Source organism: Salminus brasiliensis, chromosome 3 (assembly GCF_030463535.1).
Source record: "Salminus brasiliensis chromosome 3, fSalBra1.hap2, whole genome shotgun sequence".
NCBI lineage: Eukaryota > Metazoa > Chordata > Actinopteri > Characiformes > Bryconidae > Salminus > Salminus brasiliensis.
The window spans coordinates 41,237,534-41,254,392 of NC_132880.1; the positions used below are offsets into that span (position 1 = coordinate 41,237,534).

The 16,859-nt window shown below is 38.6% G+C and overlaps 1 protein-coding gene across 4 annotated transcripts in view; it reads left to right on the forward strand.

Annotated features, from left to right (window-relative positions):
* The window catches only part of LOC140552168 (uncharacterized), a 54,307-nt gene extending 37,665 nt beyond the window's left edge, over nucleotides 1–16,642 (forward strand). For 2 of the 4 annotated variants that reach the window (XM_072676238.1, XM_072676236.1), the window contains exons 44-68: nucleotides 1,067–1,144; nucleotides 1,399–1,517; nucleotides 1,673–1,783; nucleotides 2,136–2,193; nucleotides 3,090–3,200; nucleotides 3,491–3,562; nucleotides 3,673–4,140; nucleotides 6,136–6,213; nucleotides 6,774–6,845; nucleotides 6,976–7,044; nucleotides 7,122–7,261; nucleotides 7,349–7,456; nucleotides 8,699–8,756; nucleotides 9,198–9,281; nucleotides 9,372–9,509; nucleotides 9,612–9,833; nucleotides 10,086–10,163; nucleotides 10,280–10,354; nucleotides 10,494–10,571; nucleotides 10,682–10,815; nucleotides 12,554–12,682; nucleotides 13,967–14,024; nucleotides 14,170–14,250; nucleotides 14,869–14,946; nucleotides 15,029–16,642. In XM_072676238.1, coding sequence (XP_072532339.1) covers nucleotides 1,067–1,144; nucleotides 1,399–1,517; nucleotides 1,673–1,783; nucleotides 2,136–2,193; nucleotides 3,090–3,200; nucleotides 3,491–3,562; nucleotides 3,673–4,140; nucleotides 6,136–6,213; nucleotides 6,774–6,845; nucleotides 6,976–7,044; nucleotides 7,122–7,261; nucleotides 7,349–7,456; nucleotides 8,699–8,756; nucleotides 9,198–9,281; nucleotides 9,372–9,509; nucleotides 9,612–9,833; nucleotides 10,086–10,163; nucleotides 10,280–10,354; nucleotides 10,494–10,571; nucleotides 10,682–10,815; nucleotides 12,554–12,682; nucleotides 13,967–14,024; nucleotides 14,170–14,250; nucleotides 14,869–14,946; nucleotides 15,029–16,632 — 4,301 coding nt within the window. In that variant the 3' untranslated portion in view covers nucleotides 16,633–16,642. The remainder of the gene's footprint in view (nucleotides 1–1,066; nucleotides 1,145–1,398; nucleotides 1,518–1,672; nucleotides 1,784–2,135; nucleotides 2,194–3,089; nucleotides 3,201–3,490; nucleotides 3,563–3,672; nucleotides 4,141–6,135; nucleotides 6,214–6,773; nucleotides 6,846–6,975; nucleotides 7,045–7,121; nucleotides 7,262–7,348; nucleotides 7,457–8,698; nucleotides 8,757–9,197; nucleotides 9,282–9,371; nucleotides 9,510–9,611; nucleotides 9,834–10,085; nucleotides 10,164–10,279; nucleotides 10,355–10,493; nucleotides 10,572–10,681; nucleotides 10,816–12,553; nucleotides 12,683–13,966; nucleotides 14,025–14,169; nucleotides 14,251–14,868; nucleotides 14,947–15,028) is intronic. The other 2 variants (XM_072676237.1, XM_072676239.1) reach the window with 2 other exon arrangements.
* The last annotated feature ends 217 nt before the right edge of the window (nucleotides 16,643–16,859 follow it).

Genomic DNA, 16,859 nt, shown 5'->3' on the forward strand with positions numbered 1-16,859 from the left:
TTGGTATGGTGTTTTTAGGTGATATGACCTCATGACATCCAAAGAATTCAATGTTGGTCTCGTCTGACCAGATTATATTCTCCCTGTGTTTTACAGGTTTGTCTAAATGTTGTTGAGCTGAACATAAAAAACAGGTTAAAACGTGTTTACTTCAACAATGGAGTCTTGCATGGTGAGGGTGCATACAGTCCATGGCGGTTGAGTGCATTATTTAGTGTTTTCTTTGAAACAATTGTATCTGCAGATTATAGGTCTCTAGGTCTAGGTCTTTCTGTAGCTCTCCACAGATGGTCCTTGGCTCTTGAACAACTCTTCTGATAATTTGTTTCACTCCTCTGTCTGAAATCTTGCAGGGAGCATCTGGTTGTGGCCGGTTTGTGGTGAAATTATGTTCTTTCCACTTACGGATTATGGCCAACTGACCTTCAGTAGTTTAGAAATTCTTCCATAATCAATACTATCAGTATATTTTGCAACAATAAGGCTGTGTAGGTCTTGAGAGAGCTCACTGTTTTTACCCATCATAAGCAATTTCTTGTGTGGCACCTTAGTAAGGAGACACCTTTCTATAGGCCATCAGTTGAACCAGTTGACACTAAGTGATAAGTGGCAGGAATGCTTTCTAATTACTGATAGATTTCAGATGGTGTCATTACATTCCATGGCTTTTTGATGATCTCTTCTTTGTGTTCAATATTTTCTTTTTCTCTGTCATTTCTCATTATTGCACATCTGTGGTTTGATTTCTTTAAAAGTAAAAAAAAATCATGTCAATAGCACATTTAGAAATATATTCTCTTAGAAAATTGGTGACGTGTTCGATACTTATTTGACCCGTTCTGTGTATGTGTGTGAATTTATGGGTTGTGTGTGTGTGTCTGTGTGTGTGTCTGTGTGTGTCTGTGTGTGTCTGTGTGTGTGTCTGTGTGTGTGTCTGTGTGTGTGTCTGTGTGTGTGTCTGTGTGTCTGTGTGTGTGTCTGTGTGTGTGTCTGTGTGTGTGTCTGTGTGTGTGTGTGTCTGTGTGTGTGTCTGTGTGTGTCAATTTGTGTCAATTTGTGTCCACAGAGCAGCAGGGGCAGAGCCATCTAAAATCTACAAAACTGCCAAAAAAGGAGAAAATGAAAAAGCAGACTGCTTTAATTGGTCAGTAACCTCTGACAATAAATAATTTTGCTGTGCATTGTTATTGTGATTGGCAAACTTCATTTTCAGTAGAATATTAACTACAAATAAAAGGCTCTTTGGGTTGTAGACTCACTGTCAAACACTGAAGCAATACATTTTTTTGCTTAGTAAAATGCTGTAGTATCACTCTGATACTCATGTACACAAATATATGTATCTATATTAATAATTGAATACTAATTTTGTTTTGTTTTTATTTGGGTTTTTTTCAGGGGTGAATTTTGTTACATGTGTGACCCATGGCAAAAAGAAACTGTTCTTCTGTGAACTTTGCTCTGTCAGGTGCCATTTAGACCACATGTCTAGTGTGAGCCACAGAAAAGCCTGTGTGGTAGGTCATTATGTACCATTTTCAGCATAGTACTTTTTAAATCTTTTTTTTTTTTTACTTTTTAAGTAATATATACATCATAATATACTCTCACTGTATGTCAAAGACCATGGGTAACTAAATGGGGGGGGGGGTATGTAACCTATGTTTTACAGGAACATAAGTATCCCGGTTGGACTACAAGTGATGCACACATGGAGAAGAAGCTAAATAAGATAGCTTTGCACTTAGCAGCAGCAGAGAGGAGCACAGGGATAGAAATGAAGGTAATTCAACTGAAACTGCAGCATATTAACTAAAGCCCCAGAACCTTTTATGGTCTAAAGTTTTATTTTTGTGTCAAATCGGTATGGTAATATTTTAAACTTTAGTTTTCGCAACATTAAAGTCATTATAGACTATATATATATATATATATATATATATATATATATATATATATATATATATATATATATATATATATATATATATAATTATAGACTGTTCAAATGGATATCAGTTAAATATGGATATGGAGATGTGTTGTCCTCTCAAATCAATTTGACCAGATTAAACACTTCTGGGTGTATTCACTGCAAATATACATAAATATATATATATTTTTATGTTTACCAGAAATTAACTGTCCCTGCCAAAGTCTTCACAGCTTTAAGGACTGCACCAGCCAGTGAAGGTAAGCCCTTCTGTCTTGTGAAATTTTGAACCAAAGGGACGACTGTTAAATAACTCAGGTTCCACACCAGAGGTCCTGTATAAAAAGGTCCCTTTATTTCACAATCAACAAAAACAAACCGAAAGCAAACTTGGCAGAACGCTTTCAGTTTTGCATGAGACTTGCAGTTACTTACCACTCAGTGGATCGGGAGACCCCTTTCAATCCTGGTAGAAGACAGCCGTCTCAGCAAACTGCCGAGCTGGACCTGCAGTTTTACTCAGCCGACTCTCACCGGAAAAAGGGGGTCCCGTCCCTTATATCTTTTAACAAAATGAGGAACTGTGCGTGGGCGAGAATGGGGGCCAACCGCTCCCGCCAGGCACAGCCTATCACTATCACTTGTACATTCCAGTGGTTTCGCAGCTGCATCCTCATGAAAAACAAGTTATATAATTGATTATATAAACGTGAGTTTGCAGTTTAACATAACCTGTAACTTAATGTAATAATATAAAAGACCTGTATTAACATATTACCAATACATTATGACCAGCAAGCATACCTTTAATATAAAGTGAACATGGACGTATTATATCCTTATATTCGGATATGAAGACCAAATTAGCATGGCTCCGCAGTGCACTTGCACCACTTCATAACGCCTTTCATAGTACAAACACCCTTGCAGCCTATCCAAAGGAGTAGGCCTTTTCCTAGTGGTTACATCCCATAACCGAACAGTAATCATGAACAGTTGTTCATATGATACAGTGTGTAGGATGGAGTGCACCCTAGGCCGGCGCCTAGGTATCAGCAGGGCAGAATTCATTCTTATTACACCTTCAAAGATTTAAACTAGACTTTTTGTTGTTGAATTTTTTTTCACATCTTCTATGTGTTTTCTTCTTAATCAGCCATGTCTGAGCTGAAATTGCAGCTGACAAAACTAAAGGCTCAACTGGACCCAAGAGGTAGCCTTGCCTGTCCAGAGCCCAACTGTAAGACAGCATCATACCATACAGAGGGTAACTACTAAAGCAAATTTTATGTATTCTTGATATTCCTTTATCAGTAGTACTTTTCTCCAGGATTGAACAATCATTATTTGTAGCTGTAAACAACACATTGTTACATCTGATTATTTGGCTCAGAAGAGGACTCTCTTTTATTTGGAATGCATTATTTGTGGACTAAACCAAGGATTTGTCGATTAAGCCATTTCTTCTGCACATGAATCTCCTGAGACTGTCTGCCTGATATTACTCTCCTGCTGAAGCATTGCTGAAGTGCTACCCTTCCTGTGTTATTTGTACAGGAAAATTTGCTGCAGCAATCCCCTCATTACAGCAAGAGCAAGCCCCCTTACCAGAGATGTCAGTGATGCCAGGTGTGGTTTTGATGCGCCTAGACATTGTGAACTTGGTGAATAGTGCTTTTCTGAACATTTTCTCTAAAATGTGAAAAAATTAACAGCACCCTTTGCATTGTTTTGTTTAGATACAACAGAGAATCCTCAAAGGGGAAGCCATTCATGGACCGTACAGTCACCTGCAGAACCTTGCAGTACACATTGTTTAAAACCATCTGTCACTCACAGCACACTGACTTTCTCTGTCACTCTGCCCCCTCTCCCACCTCCTGTACCTGACTTGCCTCCTTTCTGCTCCTTTTCTTCTATTCCCCTAGCACCTCCTGTCCCTAACCTGCCTCCTGACTCCTCTCAGCCTGTGACTCTTACACAGTCTCTGTCTTCACCTCAAAACACATACGAGTCTGTCTGCCCTCCACCTCTGTGTGAACCGGTCTCTCCTTCCTCTCTATCTGTTGTTGCTCCTCTGTATTCTCCTACCTCTCCCTCTTCTTCCACTCCTTTATCTGAAAATTCCTCTACACTCATGCTTCTGCCACTGTCTGCCAAGAGTCATTTCAAGGAGGGTGAAGATCAAGCAGCTGGTAGGACTCTAGGTAGTTTTATTTCTCTCATACACTTTCAGTATGGCTTTCTATGCAACACTCACACTTTTAGTCTATACCATCCAATCAGTTAATAAACATCAGTTAATCAGTTAATAAAAAACAGAAATGGTGCAAAAAAGCTCCACAGTCAATGAAAGGTAGGTACTCAAAGTTTTCAAAAGGTATAAAAACTAAATCATTACTGAGACAGCCAGCATCCCCCAAAGATGTGTCTGATTCTACCTGTTGCCTTATATGCAGCCCTTATCTCTACATCAGGATGCTGCAACCCTTTGCATAATTTGTTTTAGAATTGCTGTTCGTTTAGTCCTGCTTATATCCAGGGCAAAGCATTCTAATACCGGAAAGATGCTGCTGACATCTGCAGAACTAAAGATTCCTTCACAAATCTACACAAATCATGCACCCCTCCTAATATGAAAGGCCCCTTTTTTGGCTTGCTGCCCTTCAGGCTTAAGTAATGCCAGCTATCTCATCCAAAGGCTTGGTTGCTCAATACTGTCATACTTTAATATTTAACAAGCTATAACCCCCTTAAACAATTAATGAGAGAGGAAGACATACTTTGTCTTTGTCTCATACATAAATAATTTGTCTCCTGCATATAAGTATTCATTGTGAAAAAACTGACAATCAGCTTGTAGTCTAATAATCGAAGTACAGTGCTATGCAAACATTTGGGCACCCCTGGTGACATTTCTTTGTTACTCACTGATTTCAAAAAAACGTTTTATCTGACGCTTTGAAATTAAATTCTGCGCTTTTTTGGTTCAGTGTTAACATTACACTTTAGTAGTCCACACAACTTGTTTTGAAAATGCAGTAGGCTTGTTTAGGTGTTTCTTTAAAAACGTTTCACTCAGGAAAGATTTTCTACTGATGAGTCTTCCATGAATATCATATTTTTGCAGGTCATTATACAACAGTCAGTTCTGGCCATGTTAGCTGTTTTTTTGAGAAACATTCTAACCATGCTTTTATTTCGCCAACTTGTTTTGGGGTTGTTTTGTGTTTTTTTTTTTTTTTGTTGTTTTTTTTAACATTGTATCTCTCTAAACACCGTTGTTATAAATCATAGAATGAACCAAGATGTATCATAAATGCCCTGAGCAAAAGAAAACTTAAAGAATGACCTACAACAAAAGAACTAGGACAATGAGATGTTCCTTAAAAGGAGACTTGTGACCACCGTCTTTCTGTTGCAATAATGAAACCTTTTATCACAATCAAAAGTACAGTGTAGAGAGTCTGCCAATTTTCTGTGCTCATTTTATACCCTACTACACGTCAAAAGTTGTACTGTTCCGATATGTGGGACATCAATCATCTAGCCCAATTGTACTCATATGGGGTGAAAATCAGCCCCCACCTTTGCTTAACCATACATGGTGCACATAAGGACACATCTGGATCAGCTTAACATCTCGGTGAGGTACATTCCAGTCTCCTAGAGTTTCATGGGCAAAGCACGTAGGAAACGAAATCTCACAGAGCTATACCCGAGAACGGAACTCTCTCTCTCTCTCTCTCTCCCCAAGACAAGCCCATGGGACCCCCACCATACTATACCCCAACTTCAGGTCTATGAACAGCATAGGTGACAAATTTCAGTCAGCGATTGAAGACGGCAAGCTAATGACTCAATAACTTAACAGTGCATCACCACTCCAGAATCTGCTGATGCTTCTGCAAAGGCTTCTACTAATAATTCTACAAGCAGTTTTCCTCCACCATTCTGGTTAACTGACATTTCTTAATCAATTGATGAGCTGATGACTTGTGGAAACGCTACCTTCTTAGCTTATCTAATGAGCAAATGGCTAATGCTGATTGTTGGCACAAGGTTGGCCAAATGTCCTTTCTTTTGGTTTTCACACTCTAGAATTGTATGAAACAAAATACACAAATATTGCTTAAATTGTTTCTTCTTTAACATTTGCATGCCATTGTGTCCATTTCAACCCATTGTTGTTATACCTGCAGGCACTGTTTTATCTGAGACATGGCCAAGACCCCAACCTTCCAGTGCAGAGTTGAAAAGTGCAGGCGAATCACAACTCGGTCAGTCTTGCGGTGTTTCCATGCCTATTTCTGTTAATTCACTGAAGCATGAACGATGATGTGCTGATATCTGTTTCTGGATAATTAATAAGGGCTTGTAATTAGTTTAATAGTTGCAGCAGTTTTGAAGGCAAGGGAAGCTTTAAATATGAGAGCGGGGGAAGTGCTAAGGTTTTCAGGAAAGTGGCAATACAGGACCAGGATTGGGAACAACTGCTGTAAATGATTCAGTATTCATTGCTGATTGATATTAGGGCTGGGTGATATGGACAAAAAAAATCATATCAGAGGAGGCTTGCAGCGCTGTCTGAACTGGTTTAGGGGTGCTGAGAGAGAGAGAGGGAGAAGGGGCAGGGCTGTGAGCAGAGCAGACAAGCTGAGCAGAGCACAGCCTCATAATAAAAGAACAGAATAAGGCAAGATTTAGACTTGAGCAATCAAATATCGATATAAATGAGAGCCTCACTCCATATGCAGCTTTGTTCATATCCCGATATTTCAATATATCGCCCAGCTCTAATTGATATGTATTGTTAATGTCTTTGTGTTGAAATATGCAGTGAGTACCCATTCCATCTGCTTTGAGGAGAGAAGGTCTACACAAACGTACAATTCTCTGACCTTTCCCATAGGTTTGTGCCATCTTGGAGTTTCACTTTGTGGGAACTTACCAAAACTTGTCATGTTATGAGGGGGGGGGGGTTGGGTTGTTACTGTTTTTCAGACTTGCTAACTTGTTTTTTTCCTGTTTGCCACTCACAGTGACGGGACACAGCAATGCCTATGTGTTTCTCAGTTTGCGAAACCTCTTCCGTACAGAGCCCATTATAGGTATGTGCATGTGCAGCTTTCAGTATTATTTTAGATTGTAAAGAAATTTGTCTGGAAAAACGAATTTGTGTTTTCAGGTCTATCTGACATAGTGGAGTGCCGAGCAATGTCCCGGCCCACTTTTTTCCTCTGTCTGAACTGTGCTGAGAAGATCAGCGCAAAGAACTTCTGTTGCCATATGACGAGTGAACACCACCAGCACTGCTCCATCCTGCGTGTGAGAATTTTTGTGATGTTTGGTTGTGTCTTAATTACTATACGCTTAATGTTAAATTTACGTATATTGTTTGACGTCTATTTTCAGAGGATTCCGGATCCTGGGATATTTCAGAAGTGGCAGATCAATGACAAATTGACTCTTCGGGATTTAGCTGGGAGACTGGCATTGATGGAGCAGGGCTTTGATGCCAAGGTAAAGAGTCTGGGAAAGCAGTGTTGGTCTTCACTAAGGATCAGCTTTTCAGGTGGTCTCAGAGTTATGATTTTGATCATATGTGAAAATGTCTCACCATTTCTTCTGCGGTCCAAATAAACAAAAAACAGCCGCAGTCTTCTTTACACTTACTGGCTTACGGTACTTATACAGCCACAGTGTGAGTGCAGAGCAGATAAAAACAAACTGCTCAGGAGAACATCTGCCTGTGGGTTGGTGTTGTTGCAAGCAACCGCAACACTGGCATATTAAATTAGTAAGCCCTAAGAGGCCATGTGGTAGTGATTTTACCATGATTTACTTTGACATGGAGCCTTGCATTACTTTAAATTCCCCCAACAAATGTTAAAATGACTGACACTCTGCCTCAAGTGGTGTATTGCTTTTATTAAATGGAAACTGTTGTGGAAAAATCAATCAATCAAATACTCAGACACGCACAGCCTTTGAGTAACATTTATTGAGAGCAACAAGCATTTAAATGCAAGTTAAGGATTGCTGTGCTCGCAGGCAGAGAAAACTGGGTGATTCGTTATATATAACTGAATATGATTCGTTGGGACGCGTCTTTCCCCTATATGGTTATAAGATGGTTATAAGTGATATTATTGGCACATTAGACAAACTCTGCGTGGAAAAGACTAAATCCAGAATGGAGAAGCTGTTGAGACAGCACATCTACCGTCTAGCCTATTTGTGTGCTCTGCTGTAGATGTTGATGGCCGCTGTGGTTTCAGCTCACTCTCTTGTTGCTGGCTAGCCCACGCTCGCGTACACAGCATACATTCTCTTTTACCTTGTGCACATACTTGCACTTTAAGTGACCTTACAGGATCATCATTTTAGAAGCAAATATGCCAGGGCCAGTCATTATTAAGCAGTGTAAGCTAAGCGAATATTTTACTTGTGATTACCACACAAGCCTAGGTCATTCCAAAGGATTCATCTAATGTTTCTGCAACTGTAGATTGTATTTAATTACACAAGCAAGACTTTTACTGGCTGGATGAGAACAGTAGCAACATACTTTTATTCACATGTTTTTGTTCCACAAAACACAGCAGAACATGTGACACCTGCAATAACATTGAGATTTTTGAGAAATCCTACTCTCCTGATCCACTAATTACTGTCTTCAGAATCCTTGATCTGAAACCCATTAATTCTAAAATTTTAATCTTTAATTGAACACGACTAAACTAATCATCTGTTTGTGTACAGGTCATTAAGCTGGACCAAAAGCAGTATGAGATTTTGCAGTCTGCAGATTTCCTCAATGGTGAGTGAATCTACAGTGGCATTGAAAGGTTTGGGGACCCTTGGTCAAAATGTAGGTTACTGTGAATTAAATAGTTCAGTTTATGATTACATTTTAAGCAAGATTAGGTTTTTTGGGGACCCTGAGTGCTTTGAGGTCTCAGATTACTTTGATCAAAGTATCAAACATTAATTAGTTTGCTTGGGCTATGGCATGTTCAGTCATCATTAGACAAAGGTGATGCAAATATCAAAGCTTCATAAATACTTACCTCAATTCCTTAAACTCTCTGAACTATTCACAATAAGAAGTACCAGAGTACCCAAACTTTTGCCTCCCACTTTCTCAATTTTATATTGGTCTTATTGTTGAACCTAACATTAATATTTTCTTTTAGTGATTTTATAATTACAGCGGTGTACAGATGACCTGGATATGTGTTTGTGTGTATGCAAATTTTAGCAATTGAAATGCTGCAGAGGATGTATGGACCAATAGCAGGCTATAATTTCCTGTCATCTATTCGTACTGGCCAAAATCAGAAAGGTACTGTACTGCCACAGCATTATTAAAAACTGACATGTGGATCATCGTTTCTGTTTTAATCAACAATTCAAATTCCAATATTAATTTTAGAAAACTCTACAGCACCTTTACAGCAAGACCGTTCAGAAACTGATGAAAACACACCAGAACATCAGCCTCTGCAAAGCTGTGACCTGAATCCAAGCCAAACACAACCCAGACTTCACCATAGCCCAGTAGCAGACAGAGGTAAGATTGGACGATTTAAACTAAAATGTCTGTCCTGTTTTGCCAGGTAATTATCTTGAACTAATCTAATAACTATGTGGTTACTATATGACTCTTTTCCAGCTTTTGATAGAGTTCAGGACAATGAATGCACTAAAATCAGTAGCCCCATCAAGGATCAGTCACAGCTCAGTCAAAGCCCAGAGAAAACCTGGAAGGTCTCAAAGACTGGGGTTCAAGCTCAAGCAGAGCCGACACAGCTTCAGTTAAAAACTGATATAACAGCAGAGTCTGACAGGGATTCTGGAAAGGAGACACAAACAATACCAGAAACACATAGAACAGGTAATTACTTGTATTACATAGATCTCTTACACATGATTTAATTGTACTAGGTATATTTTGGTGTGTGTGTGTGTGCGGTTGTTTTTAAAAAGGCTTTCTGTTATTGTCCTTGACTGTAAAAATTCACTTTACACAAATCTCTATAACACACTGTTCTCAGTTTAACTAATTTATTGCATTAACAGATCTTTTGTCTCTCTTCTCCAACCCCCCCCCCCCCACACACACATTCACTTTCATTATAAACTCTAGAGTCGACTACCTTGGGGGTACAACACTTCCTCCCTAGCACAATCAAAATTAAACAGGAAAAACCTGACTATGGCGAAGGTAAGAATCTGTTTTTGCAGTTCTGTGGGTTTTGTTCAAATGTGTTTTTCAGATTTTTAATTGTTTTTACAGATGAGTTGATATGATCTCACGTACTGTCTGCTTGATTTTCTTAGTTTCTCCGAATAAATGCTGCTTTGGGGTTAACACTGCAACCAGTTTGGATGCACCACATTCTGGAGAATTTACAGGTTAGGACTGACAGAATGGTTAAGATGATGTTAAGATCACTTTAGGATTCTAAAATAAATAATTTTAAGCACTTTATTTGGTTTTTGGCAGCCATCTTAAGTATCAATACATAAAAAAATGTTTTTGTTGTTTATACAGTCAATCCATCCAAGCACAAAGCTGACCTGATCAATAGTGTAAACAGCAAAAGAGAGAGCAAAAGTGATGCTGTGGTTGGTCAGTATCACGGTTGGAACACCTTTTGTATATGGATACCAAATTCTTCACCTCCTTGTTTCTCTAATGTGTGCGCATGTGTGTCTGTCTGTGTGTTGCTTTTTCTATAGGTCTAAGCTCAGTAATTGAGTGCCGAAGTAATGGTCAGCCTTCACTGTACTTGTGTGTGGCCTGTTCCAGCAAACTCAACCATGACCTCATAATCAACCACCTAATGAAGCTTGGCCACCGAGAAAGTTACCTGGTGGGTCTACTTGAACATAAAATATAAAATGCTCCTAAAACACACATACTCAGGCACTGAGTTTGGATTGTTATCCACACAGTTAAAACAGAATTATTCAAACCTTCGGGTCAAACAGATTGCACTGAAAATGGTATGCAAGTATCTGCAGAACTGAATAATGTGAAGGAGAGTTTTCTCACTGCAGCTACAGCAGGTGCAACTCTCATTCCCATTTATATGTTCTTGACCTTATACCAAGGCCACATAGCTGAGACTACAGAGCACTTCTCTGATAACAATATCCTCATCTGTATGGAACTGAGAGAGAGCTGGAGAGAGACCGATCTCATGTGGGACCTTGACTTTCGTACCAAGGGCCCCTCGCTTAGACATACCAGCCCATGAGGCCAGATAGCATATGAAACTTTCAGATACTACTATTGTGAGAGTATTGAATTACTTAGATGTTGTACTTGCGTTAGGTAATGCTGTCCAGTGAGTTTATTGTTGTTATTATTAAGCAAAGAAGCTAGATTGTCTGCATTATTTAAAATGAATTAAAATTAAATTAAAATAAAATAACATTTTTTTTCAGATAACATTAACAATTAAAAGTCTAGAAATGATTGTAATTATTGTAATAATATTTGGAGATGTACAGGAATATGTTCAATTTTTCTAGTTTTGGTAAGGACCCTTACTGCAGCATTTTGAAATAATTGAAGTTTACTGAGGTTTCTGCTGGAGCATCCTAACAATAATGCATTGAAATAGTGTAGCCTTGAAGTAATAAAAGCATTTACTAATTTACAGCATCATAAGGCATTTCTTAGCCTGGCAGTGTTCCCAAGATGTCCCAAGAAAAGCTGCCCTAGTAATATTAGTTATACGTTGGTCAAATGATAGATCTGAAGCAATTATGGTGTATCTGCTAAACTGAGAATAACACAGAAATGGGACAGATTTAACATTAGGTTATTTTCTTGCAGCTTTTAGACCCAAAGGGAGAACCTCTGTTTTGACATTGTTTAGAAGGAGAAAGTTATGCGACATCCAGCATTTTACACAGTCCTCAATTTTCTTTAATCTAAGTTCGTCATCAGATTTGGCTGATATGTACAGTTATGTATTAGTACATATCTACAGGGACTAGATAATCTGTGTTCATAATTACTACTAATTACTAGAAAAGTGTTTAAAGTTAAAACAACACATTCTACGTCATTTAGTATTGCTTAGGCTAGGCAGTAGTAAGCTGTGTTTTTTCTGTCATTTAATTTTTTGGTGGTTTCTGCATGTGTGTTAAAGTAAGTGGTTCTTGGCCATGTTTAGTAAAAAAAACAAATCAGACTTGCTGGTGATTGGCAGAAGTAGAGACTTGGAATTAATTAACTAAGCTGCCATACCATGGAATCAGCAGTCACTCAAAGATCAGGCATTTACTCAAATAATTGTTGCCACAATGAGGGCTTGGTTAGTACATAATTCATGCTCCTCCACTTTTGCTCATAGTTTAAACTTGCTATGAGACTAGGAATGGTCTATACCATGATAACTGCAGCTGCATATCTGATCAAATGGTTAAAATGGTCTATTGTAGTGGTTCCCAATCCCCACTTTGTTCTGCATGTTTGTTTGTTTATTTTGCTCTATAAATCAGTCTAACTATTGACTTCTTTCTGAACTTAGTAAATTCAGTTTGAGAAGGGCATAACTCTCTATTTTTACTGTGTTTGTATTTGCTCCCTGTTCTTAGAGGCATCGATACCCCTGGTTTTTTGAGAACTGGCCTGATTCTGATACTAGAACTCAAAGATCTGTGATGCTTATGCAACTTGCACACCAAGTGGAGAAGACCTATGAGGATGAGCCAGGTCAGCCACAGGTAAACCAGATACTGCTCCTTTTAGAATGGAACACATGCTTCTAATTGGGCTTAATAAGCAGACCACATACTTATAGAGGATCAGCTTATTCTGCCAGTATGAAAAATAAATTCACTTAGCAATAGAAGGCAAGACCAGAGCAGCAGTGATGACATTTTATCCATTTTATTCCTTCAAATGTGTCTAATGCATTTTGGTTTGGGAAGACTATACGTAATTATATGTGGATTTTACAATAATGAGTGCAAAACAGTACCAAAGTATCAGAGCTATACGTGTAATTCTGCACAAAGCATGTGATTCTGTTTGAAAATATTTTTTATAAAACAACAAATAAATAAATACATGCTTACATCTGTTCATGGTATCATTGACAATGCAACCAGATTGCCTGGTCCGAGAGGTGCTTCTCATTTTAAGAGTCTCTGTGACTCTGTAACTACATTATGCCATCTTTGGAACAGACTAACCAGCTTAGCAGCCAGCTAGCAGGCTCCCTCAGTTATTCAGTCTAGTTCCTATATTTACAGAATGAGGTACTGTGAAACTGCAACCCACAAAACAAGGGTTCTTTCAGTGTTGTTTTAAGCTCAAAATATCTGTTCGAATCAAGCTGCTGTGGTGTAGTGCGTCACCACATCAGCTCACATTGCAAATGATCAACACCTGTTTTCTTAACAGGGAAAAGTAATACTTAAGACATAATGAATAAACCTGGTGGCAGAAAAGAAAATATTTAAATGTTCTTTATTTCAAGATCGAGTGTGAACGTAGACCTGAGACGTCCTGAGAAACAATTCATTTGAAAAACAATTGCCATTGGTTCTTAAACTTTTTTTGACTGAGGAGAGGTCATCATTATCCTGCTCACCTCTCCAATTACTTAATTTCTCATGACATCATTATATTAAACTCCAATACATTGCTTTTTTTGGACTGCTGGGTCAAGGTCAGGACTGCTGAGTCAGAACACCACAAACATATTGATTAAAACAAACTATGTGTATATATTATTATAGGGACATGTAAACGTGAAACGATATAATTAAGAGAACAAAGAGTTTAATATATTAAGGAAATAAAACAATCACCCAGTGATTAATGAGCTAAATTAATTAAGTACATACATAAAAAAAACATTAATAATAAGCTGTACTAGAGACTTTTTCTATTATTAAATAATGTCTCATTTGACATCTTTCATAGTGGCAAATTTATTTTTTCATACATTCTGTTTATATCACAATAGTCCTGTCAGTAAAAATTATTTTCCCCTGTTGTAGGAAATGGAACTACAGTGTGCTGACCTTAAGGAAATTAAAAGCCTGTCATATGATAAAGGTAATTGTATAGGCATCAAATGTAAATTAGTTTATGCTGATAATGTATATGATTAACAGTCACTGCTAAAAGTTGTGATTTGAGTCTCAGTCTACAAAAGACTACATACAAAATCTTCCACTGTTTTTTTTTCTGTCTCTCTTAGCTATCATGCAGTTACAGAAAATTAGAAAAGCACAGAACCTTTGTGCTCTCCAAACTTGTATCTCTCCCAAAAAGCAACCAGGTGAGTGCATACTGTGAACCCATGCACAGACACAAAAGGAATTGTATCCAGAATAAAGACATTTAAAATGTCAGCTGCATAGAGAATAAAAAAACATTTCAATATAGGGTTTAGTTTTGTACACTTTTCCTGATCTAAACATCTAAACCATTGTTTTCTGAAGTCTTCAGGATCACTCTTCTCTTTGGCATGATATATCTGGACAATCAGTGTGCTAGATTTAGATTGGACAAAACTGGCCCAAATCAGTGGCTTGTTATTAACTCTTGCACTGGTTATTCACCAGTGCTCTTAATTAATTATTTCATTTTGTTCATCTAAAGGGGCAAAAACCTTTTCACACCTGAAGTGCGCATAATTGATGCTTTGCACACAAGACATGAAAAAGCACCAAATGTTTGTCAGTTGTCCTTTATTGAGACTTTATTGTGGAATGTTGTAATAAATAGATAATGTAAATAAATTCAGACAGAATCTTTTACTGCACAGTGAGCATCTCTTTCATGCTAGCTTGCTGCAGTGGGTTTAGTGTTAGTTTGTCTGTTTGTGTAGAAATTAACATTTAAATATTCATTGAATTTCAGCAGCTCAAGAGTTTATTTATTTTAATTTTACTAGTTTTGGTGAAACAAGAGAAAATCGAGACAGAAGTCACAACTCGACATTCACCACCGCCTGCTGACTTACCTGAGAAGAGTGAGTTACTAGCAAGCTAAAATCTGTTTCAATGTTCTTCATGGTATCATTTCCATTTCTTTTTTTTTCTTTTTTTTTGCAGCTGCACAGACTCCAAGGACAGTTTCTAAGCGCAGGAATACTGAACCAGATTCCTCTCATATGTCCCCAACAGTGGTTAAACAGATCAAACTTTCAAGTTCTTTGACTTCCATTGAAGAGATGATTAAACAACCAAAACTCCAGACTTGTGACAACCAAATGCCTGATCCTCCCAGTCGACACAGTTCTAAAACCAGAGCCCCAGAAAACACCATCATCGAGGTATCTTCTAAAGAGTCATTACCTCAGGGCCATACCAACTTGAAGACAAAGACCAAACACAAAGACAAGCAGAGCCCCAGTCAATTTAATGCAGACCAGACACACGTTACTTGTTCCAGTTCTGCAGTGAGTGCAACAAGACACATCAACAAGTACTCACATTCCACCCATAAGCCAACCACCTCAACCAAGTCTTCTAAGAAGTCAGAGGTACAGACCAAATCAGAGGTTGAAAGTTCAGCCAAAACTCTTAAAGATCATCGCAGTGCTTCAAATCCTCAACTGATTGCTCAGATACCTTCAGGAATCTGCTCTGATAAAGTTGCACTGAATGAGCAATCTGGGTCAAACATCTCCAAGACCTGTTTAAAAAGACATTGTTCAGAAAGCAAGGCTGTCTCCTCATTACCCAGGAAAAAACATTTTACTGGTGACCCTTCCAGTCATCTGAAACAATCTCCTTTAGTGCCGGATAGCCCTGTTCCTTCAGAATCTGCTATTAGGAGGAAGACCTTAGATGAGCGCTTGGCTGATTTTACTCATCTACAGAATAGTCTTTCCATTTCACTGACATTCCTTTCAGAAGGAATACAGAAATCCCATCCAAATGTCTCAGGAGATCCAGACCCCTGTACCCCTGCTGAGATGGTCCCCTCATATCAGCCTTTGAACAAAACTTCCATCTTGGCACCTCAGCAAAAGCATCCCTGTCCTTCCAGTAGTGCCAGTAGTGATCCAGCCATGCAGGCACAGGGGCATGAAATTGCTCGACTGCATGAGACAAGTAAAAAAGCACAGAATTATGAAAATCAACAGTTTATCCCTGAAACACTTAATACAAACCTAGTGGCTGCCTCCTCTGTTGAGTCTGATTGGACAATTACTGCTAATGAAGCAGTCACCTCAGCCTATGCCAGCACAGAGAGCAGTCCCATGTCATACCACATTCCACCACAAAATGCTCATTTGTATTTTTCCATGACCTCAAATACCTCAGTCACCAGTCCGGTGATACCTGGATATGCTGTGCCTCCTCAATATTTTTGGTATCAGCAACCTGATTATGTTTCACCCAGTGCTAGTACTATAGCACATAATTACACTGTAGCAGTAAATGAAAATGCCACGAATGCTGAAGCTGTTCCCCCAGGTCATTCTGCGAATCTGGGATATCTCACCAATGCCAACTCTGCTTACACTTCCCAAGTAGTTAATCAGTCTCAAGTATACCCGCCTGTTCAGTCCGTCCAGCCTCCAGAGACATTACAGGCCTACCATCCTTTCTATGCTTACAATCAAGGTCTCCAGCCAGACCAGGTGACCACATTCAGTGGAAGTGTCACCTCAGCTGCTTCTGCAAATGGACATGTGCCCACTGGCTAGATGGCCACAAGTAAGTCTTGTCTTGACCTGTTAACTGTTACTGTAACCTGATGTTTACCAATTAGAAGGGATTGTTTTTTTTATAGCTTATTGGTTTATTGGTAATAAGCATCACTTTGTGGTTATAAGATGGTTAAGTTATACTGCATCAGTGCTGTGGTTTGTCATGTTTTATTTATTTATTCCTTAAAACTGAAGGTCATTTTCTTTCTGATTTCCCACAGACC